Source organism: Coregonus clupeaformis, unplaced genomic scaffold, assembly GCF_020615455.1.
Source record: "Coregonus clupeaformis isolate EN_2021a unplaced genomic scaffold, ASM2061545v1 scaf0307, whole genome shotgun sequence".
NCBI classification, from domain to species: domain Eukaryota; kingdom Metazoa; phylum Chordata; class Actinopteri; order Salmoniformes; family Salmonidae; genus Coregonus; species Coregonus clupeaformis.
The window spans coordinates 232243-255027 of record NW_025533762.1 but is presented as its reverse complement, the minus strand read 5'-3'; the positions used below and the strand labels follow the sequence as shown (position 1 = coordinate 255027).

General features: G+C 42.5%; 1 protein-coding gene across 4 annotated transcripts in view; it reads right to left on the bottom strand.

Annotated features, from left to right (window-relative positions):
• Window positions 1-22785, bottom strand: part of syt14a (synaptotagmin XIVa) — a 186908-nt gene that overhangs the window by 124733 nt on the left and 39390 nt on the right. For all 4 annotated transcript variants that reach the window (XM_041848356.2, XM_041848358.2, XM_041848357.2 and 1 more), the window contains exon 2: window positions 13266-13313. In XM_041848356.2, coding sequence (XP_041704290.1) covers window positions 13266-13313 — 48 coding nt within the window. The remainder of the gene's footprint in view (window positions 1-13265; window positions 13314-22785) is intronic.

Sequence of the window (22785 nt, the reverse complement as noted above, 5' to 3'; positions counted from 1 at the left end):
ATGTCTCGGCTGTGAGTAAACACAGACTGCTGTTTCTTCAGACCCGCCAACAGTTCATTCACCTTCTCTCATCTCCGCTGTCCTTGAAAGTTGTCATATTTGTCGGCATGAAGACTCACATAGTGGCGATGAAGGTTATATTCTTTCAGCACTGCAACATGCTCTGAACACACCAAACATACAGCTTTCCCATTCAATTCCGTGAATAAATAGGATGACCATTTTTCTTGGAACACTCTGCACTCTGCGTCCACTTTTCTCTTTTTTGACAGAGACATATTGGGGCAATGAGGGTGCCAAAGCACATTATGTTAAAAGTAGAAGCCGTAATAAATATCGCGGGCAAAACAAAGTAGCTCATTGGCTGCACGTGCTTGACCTACTTGCTCTGCCCCGGTATAAACAGTTTGCTTGCTTAACACAATTGCTATTGTGCCATCCAGTGGACGCAATTGGAACAGCAGTTTATTTTATTGAAAAATTGCAGCGCATTTTTATACTTTACCCCCAAAAAAAAACATCTCGCGGGCCGGATTAAACCCGTTTGCGGGCCTGATCCGGCCCGCGGGCCGTACGTTTGACACCCCTGACCTAGAGGTTTCCTTCTCAGCTATGCCTCGTACACCAGCTGGATGCTGATACAGATGTGCTAATAGCGTCTCCTGGGTTTTAGGGTTGTGAGTAGACCAGGAAATTACCAACCAAAACGTATTTCGAAACCATACCATTTCAGAATTGGTCACTGTATCCTTATGCATGTTTATTTAGCTCGTATCATCATAAATAATTCAGCTAACTTTTCAGTATTCACCCTTTTTAATCGATGGAAAAAGTCAAGATTATCCGTAATTTTGCAGCCTAATATCCTACCAATTACCTAAGATCAGTGTTTAGTCTATTGTAACATGTTTCTCCGTATGTGTTCGGGCAGCAGGTAGCCTAGCGGTTAAGAGCTTTGGACCAGTAACCGAAAGGTCGCTGGTTCAAATCCCCAAGCCGACTATGTGAAAAATCTGTCAATGTGCCCTTGAGCAAGGCACTTAAACCTAATTGCTCCTGTAAATGACAAATGTGCATGTCAAAAAATAAAAAATAACGTATAGGTCCCTTGTGGCTGAGTTGGTATAGCATGGCGCTTGCAACACCAGGGATGTGGGTTCGATTCTCACAGGGGACCAGTATGAAAATGTATGCACTCACTACTGTAAGTCGCTCTGGATAAGAGCGTCTGCTATATTATTATTTGCAGCGCGGTAGGCATTTTTCATGATGCAGGTAGAAGCAGGCGGTCAGACAGACAACTTTTGGATGAGAATATTAAAATATATGAAAGTATTTCTGCTTTGTATGCGTGAAAAGCACCTCTGTCGCATTATTCACACACACTCATAATTCGTTGCCTCAAGTTCAGTAGCCTACCTCTCCTTTCCTAGTTGGGCATGTGAGTTCAAGTGGGCCTAGTATACACTACATGAACAAAAGTGTGTGGACACCTGCTCGTCGAACATCTCGTTCCAAAAGCATGGGCATTAATATGGACATGGTCCCCCCTTTGCTGCTATAACAGCCTCCACTCTTCTGGGAAGGCTTTCCACTAGATGTTGGAACATTGCTGCGGGGACTTGCTTCCGTTCAGCCACAAGAGCTTTAGTGAGGTCGGTCACTGATATTGGCCGATTAGGCCTGGCTCACAGTCGGCATCCAATTAATCCTAAAGTTGTTCGATGGGGTTAAGGTCAAGGCTCTGTGCAGGCCAGTCAAGTTCTTCCACAATGATCTTGACAAACCTTTTCTGTATGGACCTCGCTTTATGCACGGGGGCATTGTCATGCTGAAAAGGAAAGGGCCTTCCCCAAACTGTTGCCACAAAGTTGGAAGCACAGAATCGTCTAGAATGTCATTGTATGCTGTAGCATTACGATTTCCCTTCACTGGAACTAAGGGGCCCGAACCATGAAAAACAGACCATTATTCGTCCTCCACCAAGCTTTAGTTGGCACTATGCAGTCGGGCAGTCAGTGTTCTCCTGGCATCCGCCAAACCCAGATTTGTCCGTCGGACTGACAGATGGTGATGCGTGATTCATCACTCCAGAGAACGCGTTTCCACTGCTCCAGAGTCCAATGGCGGTGAGCTTTACACCACTCCAGCCGACGCTTGGCATTGCGCATGGTGATCTAATGCTTGTGTGCGGCTGCTGAGCCATGGAAACCCATTTCATGAAGCTCCCGACTAACAGTTATTGTGCTGACGTTGCTTCCAGAGGCAGTTTGGAACTCGGTAGTGAGGACAGGCGATTTTTCCACACTACGCGCTTCAGCACTCGGCGGTCCCGTTCTGTGAGCTTGTGTGGCCTACCACTTCGCGGCTGAGCTGTTGTTGCTCCTAGACGTTTCTACTTCACAATAACAGCACTTACAGCTGACCGGGGCGGCTCTAGGAGGGCAGAAATCTGACGAACTGACTTGTTGGAAAGGTGGCATCCTATGCCGGTGCCACGTTGAAGGTCACTGAGCTCTTCAGTAAGGCCATTCTACTGCCAATGTTTGTCTATGGAGATTGCATGGCTGTGTGTCTGAAATAGCCGAATCCACTAATTTGAAGGGGTGTCCACATACTTTTGTATATATAGTGTATGTGTAGTGGGGTGGGAGTAGACAGAAAGCCAGCGGAGCGGGCGTTCGCGGTATGAAAAGATACGGGTGTGGGTGGGATGAAGAAATCAGGCCAGAGCAGACTTCTAGTCTCAAGGGTCTTGGACTGTGGTCTGATTTGTCTGGGTTCATCTACTACAGTGACACAAGCTAACTAGTCTCAAATGTCTTCCTTTTCTGTTCAACCAATCCTAGATCTTTTGTTGACAATGATGGTTTTCATCTACCCAATCATTTCAGATCAGTGGTCAGTCACTAAAGTAAAGGAGAGCAAAAAAGAGAGGGAGCAATTTCCAAGCCCACCTTCCAAAAACGCCTCTTGAAAGAGAAACTTGGTTGGACCCCTAGCTCCCTCTGCTAAATTACCAAAATGTAAACTTAAATGTCCGATTTTGGCAATAGCCATCAACTTTGCAGGCAACTTAGAAGTCAATACTATATATCTAAGGCTGCTTTGTGATTGTAATGTAATGCTTGCCAGAGCAAGGACACAATCTGGGTCAGAGAAAACAGCTGCTCCCCATAACAAACCACTGTTAAACAGGCAAGGGCAGAGCACAGACAGAAATTCCAATGCAAAGCACCAGGTTTTTAAAAGGGACACTAGAAATGTGTCTTTTACTTCTTCTGTTTATTGTATTCTGTGAAGTCTATGTGAAATCTCATAGTATTGATGTCTGTATGGTGCAATAACTGAATAGGTATTATATTATGTAGAATGCATTAAATCAATGTATAATCTATATTCTTCAACAAGGGAGGAGGTAAGTGAACTGGCCAGGACAACAACCTCTCCCTCAACGCAAGCAAAACAAAGGAGCTGATTGTTGACTTCAGGAAGCAGAGGAGGAAACATGCTCCGATCCACATAAATGGGACTGTAGTAGAGAGTGTCAGCAGTTTTAAGTTCCTCGGCATCCACATCACTAAGGTCATGGACCAACAACACCACCACTCTTGTCAAGAGGGTGCAACAGCGTCTCTACTTCCTAAGGCGGCTGAAACTATTTGGCATGCCACCCCGGGTCCTCTCCAAATACTACTGCTACACCATTGATCGTCCGGAACGGTCACATCGCAGGTTGGTACGGGTATTTCTCTGTCCACGACTGCAAGGCCCTCCAGCGGGTGGTGAAGATGGCCCAGTACATCACTGCTCCCATCCATCCAGGACATCTACTCGAAACGATGCCTGAGGAAGGCCCACAGCATCATCAAGGACCACACACACCCCAGCAGTTCCCTCCCTTAACGTCAGGTAGACGGTATCGAGAAGGAACCTGCAAGTAAGCATTTCGTTGGACGGTGTATACAGTGTGGACTAATACAACTTCAAACTTGAAAAAGCTGTGAAAGAAGACTAGATTTCATCTACCCAGAGTAGCATACCAACAAATTCAAATCTGAAATCTAGCGTGAAAACCATGTAAAGCTGTGGTTTGAAATGTCTGCTTCTAGAGAGACGCAGTCGATAAATAAAACTGTTGCCGGCCTATTGCAAAATAATGCTTTAAAAAAAATACTTTCCAAATGTACAGTATATATGTATAAGTATGTATGTATGTATGTACAGTGGATATAAAAAGTCTACACACCCATGTTAAAATGCCAGGTTTTTGTGATGTAAAAGAATGAGACAAAGATAAATCATGGCAGAACTTTTTCCACCTTTAACGTGACCTATAACATGAACAATTCAATTGAAAAACAAACAGAAATCTTTGAGGGGGGAAAATAAAAAAATAAAAAAATCACAATAACCTGACAATTTTTAGGGCCTTCCTCTGACACCGCCTGGTATAGAGGTCCTGGATGGCAGGAAGCTTTGCCCCAGTGATGTACTGGGCCGTAGGCACTACCCTCTGTAATGCCTTACAGGTCGGAGGCCGAGCAGTTGCCATACCAGGCAGTGATGCAACCAGTCAGGATGCTCTCGATGGTGCAGCTGTAGAACCTTTTGAGGATCTGAGGACCCATGCCAAATCTTCTCAGTCTCCTTAGTCGTGCCTGGCCATAGGTTTTGTCGTGCCCTCTTCATGACTGTCTTGGTGTGCTTGGACACCAAGGAACTTGAAGCTCTCAACCTGCTCCACTACAACCCCGTCGATGAGAATGGGGGGCGTGCTCGGTCCTCTCCTTTTTCTGTAATTCACAATCATCTCCTTTGTCTTGATCACATTGAGGGAGAGGTTGATGTCCTGGCACCACAAGGCCAGGTCTTTGACCTCCTCCCTATAGACTGTCTCATCATTGTCGGTGATCAGGCCTACCACTGTTGTGTCATCTGCAAACTTAATGATGGTGTTGGAGTCGTGCCTGGCCATGCAGTCATGAGTGAACAGGGAGTACAGGAGGGGACTGAGTACGCACACCTGAGGGGCCCCATCTTGAGGATCAGCTTGGCGGCTGTGTTGTTACCTACCCTTACCACCTGGGGGCGGCCCATCAGGAAGTCCAGGATCCAGTTGCAGAGGGAGGTGTTTAGTCCCAGGGTCCTTAGCTTAGTGATGAGCTTTGAAGGCACTATGGTGTTGAACGCTGAGCTGTAGTCAATGAATAGCATTCTCACATAGGTGTTCCTTTTGTCCAGGTGTGAAAGGGCAGTGTGGAGCGCAATAGAGATTGCATCATCTGTGGATCTGTTGGGGCGGTATGCAAATTGGAGTGGGTCTAGGGTTTCTGGGATAATGGTGTTGATGTGAGCCATGACCAGCCTTTCAAAGCACTTCATGGCTACAGATGTGAGTGCTACGGGTCGATAGACATTTAGGCAGGTTACCTTAGTGTTCTTGGGCACAGGGACTATGGTGGTCTGCTTGAAACATGTTGGTATTACAGACTCAGACAGAAGAGGTTGAAAATGTAATTTAAGACACTTGCCAGTTGGTCAGTGCATGCTCGGAGTACACGTCCTGGTAATCCGTCTGGCCCTGCGGCCTTGTGAATGTTGACCTGTTTAAAGGTCTTACTCACATCAGCTACGGAGAGCGTGATCACACAGTCGTCCGGAACAGCTGATGCTCTCATGCATGTTTCAGTGTTACTTGCCTCGAAACGAGCATAGAAGCAAATTAGCTTGTCTGGTAGGCTCGTGTCACGGGGCAGTGCATATATATATATATATACATATATATATATATATATATATATATATATATATATATATATATATATAACACACACACACACATACATACATACACAGTTGAAGTTGGAAGTTTACATACATTTAGGTTGGAGTCATTAAAACTCGTTTTTCAACCACTCCACAAAGTCGATGAGGACATCTACTTTGTGCATGACACAAGTAATTTTTCCAACAATTGTTTACAGACAGATTATTTCACTTTGAATTCACTGTATCACAATTCCAGTGGGTCAGAAGTTTACATAGACTAAGTTGACTGTGCCTTTAAACAGCTTGGAAAATTCCAGAAAATGATGTCATGGCTTTAGAAGCTTCTGATAGGCTAATTGACATAATTTGAGTCAATTGGAGGTGTATCTGTGGATGTATTTCAAGGCCTACCTTCAAACTCAATGCCTCTTTGCTTGACATCATGGATAAATCAAATGAAATCAGCTGACCTCAGAAAAAAAAAATGTAGACCTCCACAAGTCTGGTTCATCCTTGGGAGCAATTTCCAAATGCCTGAAGGTACCACGTTCATCTGTACAAACAATAGTACGCAAGTATAAACACCATGGGACCACGCAGCCGCCATACCACTCAGGAAGGAGACGCGTTCTGTCTCCTAGGGATGAACGTACTTTGTTGTGAAAAGTGCAAATCAATCCCAGAACAACAGCAAAGGACCTTGTGAAGATACTGGAGGAAACAGGTACAAAAGTATCTATATCCACAGTAAAACGAGTCCTATATCGACATAACCTGAAAGGCCGCTCAGCAAGGAAGTAGCCACTGCTCCAAAACCGCCATAAAAAAGCCAAACTATGGTTTGCAACTACACATGGTGACAAAGATCATACTTTTTGGAGAAATGTCCTCTGGTCTGATGAAACAAAAATAGAACTGTTTGGCCATAATGACCATTGTTATGTATGGAGGAAAAAGGGGGACGCTTGCAAGCCGAAGAACACCATCCCAACTGTGAAGCACAGGGGTGGCAGCATCATGCTGTGGGGGTGCTTTGCTGCAGGAGGGACTGGTGCACTTCACAAAATAGATGGCATCATGAGGAAGGAAAATGATGTGGATATATTGAAGCAACATCTCAAGACATCAGTCAGGAAATTAAAGCTTGGTCGCAAATGGGTCCTCCAAATGGACAATGACCCCAAGCATACAGTGAGGGAAAAAAGTATTTGATCCCCTGCTGATTTTGTACGTTTGCCCACTGACAAAGAAATGATCAGTCTATAATTTTAATGGTAGGTTTATTTGAACAGTGAGAGACAGAATAACAACCAATAATTCCAGAAAAACGCATGTCAAAAATGTTATAAATTGATTTGCATTTTAATAAGGGAAATAAGAATTTGACCCCTATGCAAAACATGACTTAGTACTTGGTGGCAAAACCCTTGTTGGCAATCACAGAGGTCAGACGTTTCTTGTAGTTGGCCACCTGGTTTGCACACATCTCAGGAGGGATTTTGTCCCACTCCTCTTTGCAGACCACCAAGTCATTAAAGGTTTCGAGGCTGACGTTTGGCAACTCGAACCTTCAGCTCCCTCCACAGATTTTCTATGGGATTAAGGTCTGGAGACTGGCTAGGCCACTCCAGGACCTTAAATGTGCTTCTTCTTGAGCCAGTCCTTTGTTGCCTTGACCATGTGTTTTGGGTCATTGTCATGCTGGAATACCCATCCATGACCCATTTTCAATGCCCTGGCTGAGGGAAGGAGGTTCTCACCCAAGATTTGACGGTACATGGCCCCGTCCATCGTCCCTTTGATGCGGTGAAGTTGTCCTGTCCCCTTAGCAGAAAAACACCCCCAAAGCATAATGTTTCCACCTCCATGTTTGACGGTGGGGATGGTGTTCTTGGGGTCATAGGCAGCATTCCTCCTCCTCCTCCAAACACGGCGAGTTGAGTTGATGCCAAAGAGCTCATCTGACCACAACACTTTCACCCAGTTCTCCTCTGAATCGTTCAGATGTTCATTGGCAAACTTCAGACGGCCCTGTATATGTGCTTTCTTGAGCAGGGGGACCTTGCGGGCGCTGCAGGATTTCAGTCCTTCATGGGGTAGTGTGTTACCAATTGTTTTCTTGGTGAGTATGGTCCCAGCTGCCTTGAGATCATTGACAAGATCCTCCCGTGTAGTTCTGGGCTGATTCCTCACCGTTCTCATGATCATTGCAACTCCACGAGGTGAGATCTTGCATGGAGCCCCAGGCCGAGGGAGATTGACAGGTCTTTTGTGTTTCTTCCATTTGCAAATAATCGCACCAACTGTTGTCACCTTCTCACCAAGCTGCTTGGCGATGGTCTTGTAGCCCATTCCAGCCTTGTGTAGGTCTACAATCTTGTCCCTGACATCCTTGGAGAGCTCTTTGGTCTTGGCCATGGTGGAGAGTTTGGAATCTGATTGATTGATTGATTGTTTCTGTGGACAGGTGTCTTTTATACAAGTAACAAACTGAGATTAGGAGCACTCCCTTTAAGAGTGTGCTCCTAATCTCAGCTCGTTACCTGTATAAAAGACACCTGGGAGACAGAAATCTTTCTGACTGAGAGGGGGTCAAATACTTATTTCCCTCATTAAAATGCAAATCAATTTATAACATTTTTGACATGCATGTTTCTGGATTCTTTTGTTGTTATTCTGTCTCTCACTGTTCAAATAAAGGCATCAGAGGGATCTCATTGTTGAAAGATATCAGTCAGGAGAAGGGTACAAAAGAATTTCCAAAGCATTACATATACCACGGAACACAGTGAAGACAGTCATCATCAAGTGGAGAAAATATGGCAACAGAGACATTACCAAGAACTGGACATCCCTCCAGAAATTTATGAAAAGACGAGAAGAAAACTGGTCAGGGAGGCTTCCAAGAGGCCTACAGCAACATTAAAGGAACTGCAGGAATTTCTGGCAAGTACTGGCTGTGTGCTACATGTGACAACAATCTCCCGTATTCTTCATATGAATGGGCTATGGGGTAGGGTGGCAAGACAGAAGCCTTTTCTTACAAATAAAAACATCCAAGCCCGGCTGAAGTTTGTTTTTGCAAACATCAAGTCCCCCAAAAGCATGTGGGATAATGTGTTATGGTCTGATGAAACCAAGGTTGAACTTTTTGGCAATAATTCCAAAAGTTATGTTTGGCGCAAAAACAACACTGCACATCACCCAAAAAACACCATACCAACAGTGAAGCATGGTGGTGGCAGAATCATGCTTTGGGGCTGTTTTTCTTCAGCTGGAACCGGGGCCTTAGTCAGGGTGGAGGGAATTATGAACAGTTCCAAATACCAGGCAATTTTGCCACAAAACCTTCAGGCGTCCGTTAGAAAGCTGAAGATGAAGTTCACCTTTCAGCACGACAACGACCCAAAGCACACATCTAAATCCACAAAAGCATGGCTTCACCAGAAGAAAATTAACGTTTTGGAATGGCCCAGCCAGAGCCCAGACCTGAATCCAATTGAACATCTCTGGGGTGATCTGAAGAGGGCTGTGCACAGGAGATGTCCTCGCAATCTGACAGATTTGGAGCGCTTTTGCAAAGAAGAGTGGGCAAATATTGCCACGTCAAGATGTGCCATGCTAATAGACTCCTACCCAAAAAGACTGAGTGCTGTAATAAAATCAAAAGGTGCTTCAACAAAGTATTAGTTTAAGGGTGTGCACACTTATGCAACCAGGTTATTGTGATTTTTTTTATTTATTATTTTTCCCCCTGAAAGATTTCAGTTTGTTTTTCAATTGAATTGTTCATGTTATAGGTCACATTAAAGGTGGAAAAAGTTCTGACATGATTTATCTTTGTTTCATTCTTTTACATCACAACAACCTGGCATTTTAACAGGGGTGTGTAGACTTGTTATATCCACTGTATGTAAAACGTATGTATATGTAGCAGAAAAGCTGTAAAAACTAAAAGATGTGTCCTCCGAAGAGGGTTAATAAAAATTAATTTCAAAAACATCACCAACTACTAGGCTAGCTTGATATCCTATGGACTCGCCAACCATTTACTAGAGTTGCTCATTGAACCTCTGCTAGCTAGCTAGCTACATGCCAATGATTTGTTTAACATAGCAATATGGAATGAATAGAATGTACAACTGGGTCAAAACATGAGAATAGAACGGCAACCAGCCCATTTGGCTAGCAAGCTCAGAATCTCAGAACTAATTACTGGCTTTTGCCTGGACTATTTTGTATGGTGGAAGGATGAAATAAAACTAATTTACTAATTAAAATAACGTTTTTAATGAAAACATGTCGTTAATCTTTTTGAATATGTTGGCAACCATTTTATAAAAGCAATAAGACCCTCGTACCCGGGAATTATTGCGTGATAACTCCCTCCGAAGGGCTGTTTTCCGGCCCACGGCTTCAACTCGGGCATGAGAACAGCCCTTAGTCTGGAGTTATCACACCATAATACCCAGGTTCTCATGCCTTATTGCTTAATTATTTGATGAAGCCAAATTAAATCTGTGATCAAGTCAGAATGTAGGCCTGTGTCTATTTGCTTTTCTCAATGGTGACTGTTTTTTTCATTCGTGCTTATGCCTTCCTTTTTCACTCTGCTTGCCTCGCTTTATTCTGTTGGCATGGCAACGGTTGCCATCCAGAATGTCAAAAAGCGCCAACCATCTCCACGGCAGACACCCACATACAGATAGTAGATAAGCTCTCTCATAGTGCCCCCACATAATATCCCACTCACCACGCACACACACTGTGCATGGCATCTCCTACACACAGACAAAACACATGGTATAAGACACAAACACCATTTCAATAACACACAACCAAAAGCAGTTAATTAAAAAAGAATTACCAAACACAAGCTTACAGAATCGGACCACTCAAATGATAATACACGTCCTCTGACACATACTCATGAGCATACTCAGTCCAGTTGTGACTATTAACTTGGGTCATTGAGTCATTACAGTGCACCGCATGAAAGATGGAGGAAGGCAATGCATTAGCATAAAATAGGACATTCTGTACTGTCGCTTCATATGATGTTGATTAAACAATGTCTGCTGGAAATGAGCTTTGTCAGGTTAGACAAACTGCAACAAGTAAAAGAGTTGGGCACGCTTTGCAAGATCTCATATATGTTAATCTCTCACTGAAACACTATAGAGCCATTTTTTGTTTACAAGTAAACGTCACGTACAAGTAATGCATGCTTATCCTCGCAAACAAAAAGCTCTATAGCAGGATAGCTAATGCTGGTGTCGGGATCTTGACAAACTTAACTGTGAGTGAGTGATGACCATGAAAACACGCAAGACTGTTGGCTATAGCTATGTTCAACAACTATATTATTCTTCTGGCTTTATCTAGCTCTATTTGTGATATTTTACCTTGCCTCGCTGGCTTTCTAACTGGGTTGGTAATCAAATCCTTCGATGACACCTGCGACGTTGTAGATGATAACCATCTGATTATGTGTGTTAACTTGCATGAGCTGCATTTGAAGTCAGAGGATTCTGTATCCACTCCCATAGAAACAAGTTTGTTTATGATTCAGAACTGGGTGCGCAACTTTTCATGATGCGGCCGGGATAGGGTCTATTGTATGAGGGTCCACAAAGACTGTTTTAACAGATGGTGGTTGTTTTCAAGCTTTCAATGCCCTTTTGAAAGAAAGAGTGAGTGAAAAAATAGATGATCTCCTGGAGTTGAGAGATAGAAGTAAGAATTTCATTATAACTGACCTTAAGTATAGGACTGATATTTAGAGTAATACATGAAACTGCATAGGAACCTTATCAATCACCTTCAAAACTGCCATATGAGACTGAGCAAAGCAAAAACATTTGATGTGTGTACATATGCTACATACAGTAATCCACCTATCAGACCATATTGAGTGTGAACTACTGTATGGACACCAGCTCTTTTCTGCCTCATGGAATAAAGCAATTGGGTGGGTATGTTCTAACACACTCAGACAACAGGGTCAATGTAATTGACATGAGCTAACCTCAGGGGCATCAAAGCTCCTGCTGCTACGCTAACTACTGTATTTCAGCATCACTAGGGCGGACTTATATGGATTCAATTTGTTATTCAAACAGTCCAGTTGTCAATCTTTTAATGCCTTTAGTTGATGCAACAAGTCAGACATACGGAACGTAAAACAATCTGGAACGTAGATCAAGTTTTAAGATGGCAGTCTTGGGTGGTTAACAACACAACATGTCTTTTATTGACATAATCATGCAAACTAACACACTCTAGGCCAGATGTCTCCAACAGGTTGATCCCGAGCTACCAGTAGCTCGCAGCCCGCCTATGAGTAGCTCACCATACAATTATTAAAGTACATACATTGTCCACGTGTTCCACCGCAAACTGTCATAAACAAATCTCACAAATGTCAGACACTGCAAGCTCCCAGCTTCTATCCAATCAAAGCAACATTGATATTATCCCACACCTGTTTAGCCACAATTGGCTTAAAAAGCCAGACTTAACACAATATAGAGTACGGTATGCCAATTAATTTCCAACAATATTGCTATCACTTTCGGTAGGCAGTTAGCAATGCTAATGATAATCTTGTGGGCAGACAGAAAGGCTTTGCCCAAAACATTCTCTATTAAATGTTAACAGCAAATTAGGCCTAACTGACAGAATGATAGCATGATTATTTGTATCAATCTGGTGGGCGTTTGTTTTGCAAACTCTGCCATTACATGTGCAGTACAGAAACATCACAAGCCAAAGCACATCCCTCACTCCCTAGTTGCACACTTGAATTAAATGGGAATTACGCACACAAAAAAACATTCACGTTTTTTCAGACCTCAAAAATGGTATTCTGCTGTGATTTAAGCATTGACATGGACTCAGAACATCCAATTGTATTGTTTCTATATAAATAATTGTAATTTTGAAAGTGAAAACTAAAAAACTAAAACAAATCTGAAACCAGGAAAACTAAAACAGAGAAAATAAATTAAACAGATTTTATAGGGCCCCCTAGAGTTGTTTATTAAGAAAAATGTGCCTATTTGAAAGCAGAAACTGTGTAGCTCGCAACGTTTCATTTTTTAAAAGTAGCTCTCATGCTAGAAAAGGTTGGAGACCCCTGCTCTAGGCCCATTGTTACACCGTAGGTGATGTTTAAGAGGCTTACTTATTTCCTGGTTGACCCCAACCTCTCACCTCAAACCACTAAAACCTTCTCCCTTCATTATCTTCTAAAACAAGGCTAACAAAACCAGGGACGGGGTGGCCGAACACACACAGGACAGGCACAAGGAAACAGAGTTTTTCTTGGTAAAGCCCAAGCAAAGCAAATAGAACCAGACAAATGGACAATAAAAGAAGGCAATAAACAGTGAAACAGGTGGATTTTCGACATCTACGTCATGACCAGGCATTATACAGTGATTCATGGGGATGGTTGTGGAACAGGGAGGTGAGGTGGGGAGTGCCCCTACCTTTTCTGACGCAGACGAGCTCATGTACTCCGCAGTTGCGCTCGCCACCTGGAAAGACAATGCATTTTTTATGGCCCGTTCTTGGTTGGCATGAAACGCATAATGGAAGACAAACAAATAATAACTATTTATGGATATACAATAAAAACAACAGGTTAGGAGTCAATGACACAGATATGTTGACAAAAATCTGGATTTCACTAGAAAAGAGAGGATACACAAGACAACAGAAATGCAGTCAAACACTCATATGGAACTTCTATATCTGTTGTGATACAGCACTTGATTCTACATGACTAACCAATATTGACAATAATGTGGGGCATTTTAAGAAACATCTACGCACTTTCAGACCTTCATTTGCAATTTCAGAATCTAAAAGGAAAACCTGGGCCCTATGCATGGTATCTTGAACACGCACACTTTATATTATAACATATGAAGAGATTTATAGTTACAGTAAACTCAAAATGTTGCCATGGATGTGTTACTAATTGTAAGTTTGAATGTTACATTAGTTTGTAAGATAGCCTTAACTTTAGGCTACTAACTGTATTACAAAAGTAATATTGAATTGTGTCTGGTTGATAACGCAACCAAATATCAACATTTAAAGAAGAAGATGTACTGCTTGGATAGTTCCATCTGTGTAAATCCAATTATTTAATTAAAATGTTTTGTTGAGTTGGAGACATAAATCCAACATGTAATTGTTAACTTAATAGGCTATTTATTGTATTTCAAAAGTGATATTGAATTGTTTGGTTTTCAATGCAACCAAATATCAGTGCGAGACGTGTCCCCCTGTTTAAGCCAGTACATGTCCAGGCCCGACTGAAGTTTGCTAGAGTGCATTTGGATGATCCAGAAGAGGATTGGGAGAATGTCATATGGTCAGATGAAACCAAAATATAACTTTTTGGTAAAATCTAAACTCGTCGTGTTTGGAGGACAAAGAATGCTGAGTTGCATCCAATGAACACCATACCTACTGTGAAGCATGGGGGTGGAAACATCATGCTTTGGGCTGTTTTTCTGCAAAAGGGACCAGGACGACTGATCCATGTAAAGGAAATAATGAATGGGGCCATGTATCGTGAGATTTTGAGTGAAAACCTCCTTCCATCAGCAAGGGCATTGAAGATGAAATGTGGCTGGGTCTTTCAGCATTACAATGATCCCAAACACACCGCCCGGGCAATGAAGGAGTGGCTTCGTAAGAATCATTTCAAGGTCCTGGAGTGGCCTAGCCAGTCTCCAGATCTCAACCCCATAGAAAATCTTTGGAGGGAGTTGAAAGTCTGTGTTGCCCAGCGACAGCCCCAAAACATCACTGCTCTAGAGGAGATCTGCATGGAGGAATGGGCCAAAATACCAGCAACAGTGTGTGAAAACCTTGTGAAGACTTACAGAAAACGTTTGACCTGTGTCATTGCCAACAAAGGGTATATAACAAAGTATTGAGAAACTTTTGTTATTGACCAAATACTTATTTTCCACCATAATTTGCAAATAAATTCATTCAAAATCCTACAATGTGATTTTCTGGAGAATTTTTTTTTCTCATTTTGTCTGTCATAGTTGACGTGTACCTATGATGAAAATTACAGGCCTCTCTCATCTTTTTAAGTGGGAGAACTTGCACAATTGGTGGCTGACTAAATACTTTTTTTCCCCACTGTATTTTACACCTAGGATTACTATACATAACTTTAACCCATTTTATAAGAGATTCTCCAAATTCATTATATTCCAGGCCTTTATATATATTTTTTATTTCACCTTTATTTAACCAGGTAGGCCAGTTGAGAACAAGTTCTCAATTACAACTGCGACCTGGCCAAGGTAAAGCAAAGCAGTGCAAAAAAACAACACCACAGAGTTACACATGGGATAAACAAAACATAAAGTCAATAACACAATAGAAAATATATATACAGTGTGTGCAAATGTAGTAAGTTATGGAGGTAAGACAAATTAGGCCATAGTGCAAAATAATTACAATTTAGTATTAACACTGGAGTGATAGATGTGTAGAAGATGATGTGCAAATAGAGATACTGGGGTGCAAATGAGGAAAATAAATAACAATATGGGGATGAGGTAGTTGGGTGGGTTAATTACAGATGAGCTGTGTACAGGTGCAGTGATCAGTAAGCTGTTCTGACAACTGATGCTTAAAGTTAGTGAGGGAGATAAGAGAATCCAGCTTCAGAGATTTTTGCAGTTCGTTCCAGTCATTAGCAGCAGAGAACTAGAAGGAACGGCAGCCAAAGGAGGTGTTGGCTTTGGGGATGACCAGTGAGATATACCTGCTGGAACGCATACCATGGGTGGGTGTTGCTATGGTGACCAATGACCTAAGATAAGGTGGGGCTTTGCCTAGCAGAGATTTATAGATGACCTGGAGCCAGTGGGATTGGCGACGAATATGTAGTGAGGGCCAGCCAACGAGAGAGTACAGGTCACAATGGTGGGTAGTATATGGGGCTTTGGTGACAAAATGGATGGCACTGTGATAGACTACATCCAATTTGCTGAGTAGAGCGTTGGAGGCTATTTTGTAAATGACATCGCCAAAGTCAAGGATCAGTAGGATAGTCCGTTTTACGAGGGCATGTTTGGCAGCATGAGTGAAGGAGGCTTTGTTGTGAAATAGGAAGCCAATTCTAGATTTTACTTTGGATTGGAGATGCTTAATGTGAGTCTGGAAGGAGAGTTTACGGTCTAATCAGACACCTAGGTATTTGTAGTTGTCCACATATTCTAAGTCAGACCCGCCGAGAGTAGTGATTCTAGTCGGGGCGGGCGGGTGCCAGCAGCGTTCGATTGAAAGCATGCATTTGGTTTTACTAGCGTTTAAGAGCAGTTGGAGGCTACGGAAGGAGTGATGTATGGCATTGAAGCTCGTTTGGAGGCTTGTTAACACAGTGTCCAATGAAGGGCCAGATGTATACAAAATGGTGTCGTCTGCGTAGAGGTGGATCTAAGAGTCACCAGCAGCAAGAGCGACATCATTGATATACACAGAGAATAGAGTCGGCCCAATAATTGAACCCTGTGGCACCCCCATAGAGACTGCCAGAGGTCCAGACAACAGGCCCTCCGATTTGACACATTGAACTCTATCTATGAAGTAGTTGGTGAACCAGGCGAGGCAATCATTTGACAAACCAAGGCTATTTAGTCTGCCAATAAGAATGCGGTGATTGACAGAGTTGAATGCCTTGGCCAGGTCGATGAAGATGGCTGCACAGTACTGTCTTTTATCGATCAACTCCAGTCATACTTTATCAAAGGCCTTTTCAAAGTTAGCTATGAATACCAGGCCTGGTTTCCCAGATTTTTCATAGTGTTCTATTGTTTCCAGTACTTGTTTTATATTATCTCCAATGTATCGTCCATGTAAAAAACCTGTCTGATTAGGATGAATAACATTCGACAATACCTTTTTAATTCTATGCGCTATGCATTTTGCTAGAAATTTTGCATCACAACACTGAAGTGTAAGGGGCCTCCAATTTTTTTTATATGTACCACTTGGGATACTGTTTCAGTAATAATGAAATCAGACCTTCTTGTTGAATATCTGATAATGTACCATTTTTATAGGAGTGGTTAAAACATGCTAATAACAGTCCTCTGAGTTATCAAAAAAGGTTTGGTGTACCTCCACTGGTATGCCATCCAGCCCTGGAGTTTCCCCAGACTTAATGGCTTTAATTGCATCCAGAAGTTCCTCCTCTGTAATTTGGCCTTCACATGAGTCTTTCTGTACAGCTGTTAACTTTACATTATTTATAAATAAAAAATCCATACAATTAACTTCGGTTAGTGGAGATGGAGGAGACCGAAACGAAAACATATGCTAAAGTACTTCCTCTTTCAAAATATTGTTTGGTGAATGAAGGGTGACTCAATCATTTGTAACAAGTTTCAGTAAATTATTTTTGGTAGCATATCTATGTTGAAGATTTTAAAATAATTTGGTGCATTTTTCCCCATATTCCATCCAGTTCGCTTTATTTTAGTAATATATTACACTTGATCTTTCTTGAATAAGTTCCTCCATTTATTCGTGTTTTTCCTCTAACTTCATCTGTGCCTCTATGGTAGAGTTTTTTTGCCATATATCTGTACTGTTAGTCCTTCCATTTCCTTTGTTAATATGGACTCTTTTGACCTAAATTGCTTTAATTCTAGAGATGAGTACTGAATTGGCATGGCCTCTGAAGGCACATTTAAAAGTGCCCCATTCAATAAGGGGATCTGCTGTACCTATGTTATGTTGGAAAAAGTAATTTATAAATTATTCTGTCCAATAGGCTTTGATTAAATTTCCAATACCCTCGCCCACGTGGAAATTATGTAAAAATAATGTACACTGCTCAAAAAAATAAAGGGAACACTAAAATAACACATCCTAGATCTGAATGAATGAAATAATCTTATTAAATACTTTTTCTTTACATAGTTGAATGTGCTGACAACAAAATCACACAAAAATGATAAATGGAAATCAAATGTATCAACCCATGGAGGTCTGGATTTGGAGTCACCCTGAAAATTAAAGTGGAAAACCAACTTTGATGTAATGTCCTTAAAACAAGTCAAAATGAGGCTCAGTAGTGTGTGTGGCCTCCACGTGCCTGTATGACCTCCCTACAACGCCTGGGCATGCTCCTGATGAGGTGGCGGATGGTCTCCTGAGGGATCTCCTGCCATACCTGGACTAAAGCATCCGCCAACTCCTGGACAGTCTGTGGTGCAACGTGGCGTTGGTGGATGGAGCGAGACATGATGTCCCAGATGTGCTCAATTGGATTCAGGTCTGGGGAACAGGCGGGCCAGCCCATAGCATCAATGCCTTCCTCTTGCAGGAACTGCTGACACACTCCAGCCACATGAGGTCTAGCATTGTCTTGCATTAGGAGGAACCCAGGGCCAACCGCACCAGCATATGGTCTCACAAGGGGTCTGAGGATCTCATCTCGGTACCTAATGGCAGTCAGGCTACCTCTGGCGAGCACATGGAGGGCTGTGCGGCCCCCCAAAGAAATGCCACCCCACACCATGACTGACCCACCGCCAAACCGGTCATGCTGGAGGATGTTGCAGGCAGCAGAACGTTCTCCACGGCGTCTCCAGACTCTGTCACGTCTGTCACGTGCTCAGTGTGAACCTGCTTTCATCTGTGAAGAGCACAGGGCGCCAGTGGCGAATTTGCCAATCTTGGTGTTCTCTGGCAAATGCCAAACGTCCTGCACGGTGTTGGGCTGTAAGCACAACCCCCACCTGTGGACGTCGGGCCCTCATACCACCCTCATGGAGTCTGTTTCTGACCGTTTGAGCAGACACATGCACATTTGTGGCCTGCTGGAGGTCATTTTGCAGGGCTCTGGCAGTGCTCCTCCTGCTCCTCCTTGCACAAAGGTGGAGGTAGCGGTCCTGCTGCTGGGTTGTTGCCCTCCTACGGCCTCCTCCACGTCTGCTGATGTACTGGCCTGTCTCCTGGTAGCGCCTCCATGCTCTGGACACTACGCTGACAGACACAGCAAACCTTCTTGCCACAGCTTGCATTGATGTGCCATCCTGGATGAGCTGCACTACCTGAGCCACTTGTGTGGGTTGTAGACTCAGTCTCATGCTACCACTAGAGTGAAAGCACCGCCAGCATTCAAAAGTGACCAAAACATCAGCCAGGAAGCATAGGAACTGAGAAGTGGTCTGTGGTCACCACCTGCAAAACCAGTCCTTTATTGGGGGTGTCTTGCTAATTGCCTATAATTTCCACCTGTTGTCTATTCCATTTGCACAACAGCATGTGAAATGTATTGTCAATCAGTGTTGCTTCCTAAGTGGACAGTTTGATTTCACAGAAGTGTGATTGACTTGGAGTTACATTTGTGTTGTTTAAGTGTTCCCTTTATTTTTTTGAGCAGTGTATATGCCAATTATTTGATGGTAGGACCGCATTCTGTCCCCTATCAATTTTTTTTAAAACTTTGGTGCCAGCGAGAATGACATAAGAAAGTAGTCAATACGACTAGCTTGATTGAGCCTCCGCCATGTATATCTCACTAGGTCAGGATATTTAAGCCTCCATATATCCACTAGTTCCAATATATCTATGACATTCGTGATTTCCTTAAGTGCATGAGGGTGCTAGTTTGAGGCGTGATTTCCTTTACGGTCCATTGAGGTATTTAAAACCGTATTATAATCTCCCACCATAATAATAGAGTCTTGTATTGCTTGTTGTAGGTTTGATATATTATTATATATATTTTCAAAGAAGCATGGATCATCATTATTTGGACCGTATTTATTAAATGAGCCATATCTGTTTATGGTCCAATAACACATTTGAAATCATCCATCTACCTTGCGGATCTGTTTGAACAATTTGCACATTCGGTTCAAAAGTATTGTTTTTTAATATCATCACTCTTGTGAGTTTCTTGTCACGGTAGATAATATTTCTTCTCTTTTAGCCAGGTAAATACTGATATTTTTTAAAAAGTATTATCTGCTAAGCCATTACAATTATAACTGGCTATACTTATTTCACCATTTACCATAATGAGATACAAGTTTCAATTCTATGTATCATACTATATTATGTTTGTAAACTTACCATTAAAAAGTACCATAGTGATTGAGTGTCCATATAGTTGTACCATAATATTTGCACAGCTACTGAGTAAACCTCCAATTGTTCTCCACTATTCCATCCACTAAACTATTATATATACACTACCAGTCAAACGTTTGGACACCTCTACTCATTCAAGGGTTTTTCTTTATTTATATTATACATTGTAGAATAATAGTGAAGACATCAACACTATGAAATAACATATATGGTATCATGTAGTAACCAAAAAAAAAGTGTTAAACAAATCAAAATAGATTTTATATTTGAGATTCTTCAAAGTAGCCACCCTTTGCCTTGATGACAGCTTTGCACACTCTTGGCATTCTCTCAACCAGCTTCATGAAGTATTCACCTGGAATGCATTTCAATTAACAGGTGTGCCTTCTTAAAAGTTACTTTGTGGAAGTTATTTCCTTCTTAATGCATTTGAGCCAATCGGTTGTGTTGTGACAAGGTAGGGGGGGGTATACAGAAGATGGCCATATTTGGGAAAAGACCAAGTCCATATTATGGCAAGAACAGCTAAAATAAGCAAAGAGAAACGACAGTCCATCATTACTTTAAGACATGAAGGTCAGTCAATACGGAACATTTCAAGAACTTTGAATGTTTCTTCGAGTGCAGTCACAAAAACCATCAAGCGCTATGATGAAACTGGCTGTCATGAGGACCGCCACAGGAATGGAAGACCCAGAGTTACCTTCTCAAATATCATCCCTCAGCCAGAGTTCAAGTAACAGACACATCTCATCATCAACTGTTCAGAGGAGACTGTGTGAATCAGACCTTCATGGCCGAATTGCTGCAAAGAAACCACTACTAAAGGACACCATTAAGAAGAGACTTGCTTGGGCCAAGAAACACGAGCAATGTACATTAGACCGGTGGAAATTTGTCCTTTGGTCTGGAGTCCAAATTTGAGATTTTTGTTTCCAACCGCCGTGTCTTTGTGAGACGCGGTGTAGGTGAACGGATGATCTCTGCATGTGTAGTTCCCATCGTAAAGTATGGAGGAGGAGGTGTTATGGTGTGGGGGTGCTTTGCTGGTGACACTGTATGATTTATTTAGAATTCAAGGCACACTTAACCAGCATGGCTACCACAGCATTCTGCAGCAATACGCCATCCCATCTGGCTATAATTTGTTTTTCAACAGGACAATGACCCAACACACCTCCAGGCTGTGTAAGGGCTATTTTACCAAGAAGGAATCAAATCAAATCTAAATGTATTTGCCACATGTGCTGAATACAACAGGTGTAGACCTTACCGTGAAATGTTTACTTACAGGCCCTTAACCAACAATGCAGTTTAAAAAAAAAAGAAAAAAAAAAGAAATAGCAAATAATTAAACTCTTAAGGATCTAACCTTTTTTTTCTATTTTCTCCTAAAATGACATACCCAAATCTAATTGCATGTAGCGCAGAACCTGAAGCAAGGATATGCATATTCTTGATACCATTTCAAAGAAAACACTGTGAACTTTGTGGAAATGTGAAATTAATGTAGGAGAATAACACATTAGATCTGGTAAAAGATAATACAAACAAAAAACCTAGTGTATTTTTTAAATTGATTTTTTCATCTTTGAAATGCAAGAGAAAGGCCACAATATAATTTTGCAGTTTAGGTGCAATTTAGATTTTGGCCACTAGATGGCAGCAGTGTATCAAGTCTGCCCAAATGTGCCGAATTGGTCAATTGATAGATTTTCAAGTACATAAATGATATGGTAACACAAAATGTAAGTTTATACACTCCCAGGAATGTCATACATGATGGATCATTAGCTTATACTCTAACTTTGCAAATATTCCGGGTAGCCATGATTAGCTGTTCAGGAGTTTTATGGCTTGGGGGTAGAAGCTGTTAAGAAGCCTTTTGGACCTAGACTTGGCGCTCCGGTACCGCTTGCCGTGCGGTAGCAGAGAGAACAGTTTATGACTACGGTGGCTGGAGTCTTTTACAATTTTTTGGGCCTTCCTCTGACACCGTATAGAGGTCCTGGATGGCAGGAAGCTTGGCCCCAGTGATGTACTGGGCCGTGCGCACTACCCTCTGTAGTGCCTTGCAGTCAGAGGCCGAGCAGTTGCCATACCAGGCGGGGATGGTACCAGTCAGGATGCTCTCGATGGTGCAGCTGTAAAACTTTTTGAGAGTCTGAGGACCCATGCCAAATCTTTTCAGTCTCCTGAGGGGGAATAGGCTTTATTGTGCCCTCTTCACGACTGTCTTGGTGTGTTTAGACCATGATAGTTTGTTGGTGATGTGGACACAAAGGAAATTGAAGCTATCAACCTGTTCCACTACAGCCCTGTCGATGAGAATGGGGGCGTGCTCAGTCCTCTTTTTTTTCCTATGGTCCACAATCCTCTCCTTTGTCTTGGTCACGTTGAGGGAGAGGTTGTTTTCCTGGCACCACACGGCCAGGTCTCTGACCTCCTCCCTATAGGCTGTCTCATCGTTGTCGGTGATCATGCCTACCACTGTTGTGTCGTCGGCAAACTTAATGATGGTGTTGCAGTAGTGCCTGGACATGCAGTGATGGGTGAACAGGGACTAGAGGAGAGGACTGAACACGCACCCCTGAGGGGCCTACCCTTACCACCTGGGGGCGGCCCGTCAGGAAGTCCAGGATACAGTTGTAGAGGGAAGTGTTTAGTCCCAGGGTCCTTACCTTAGTGATGAGCTTTGAGGGCACTACGGTGTTGAACGCTGAGCTGTAGTCAATGAATAGCATTCTCAGTTCTTCTTGTCCAGGTGGGAAAGGGCAGTGTGGAGTGCAATATAGATTGCATCATCTGTGGATCTGTTGGGGCGGTATGCAAATTGGAGTGGGTCTAGGGTTTCTGGGATAATGG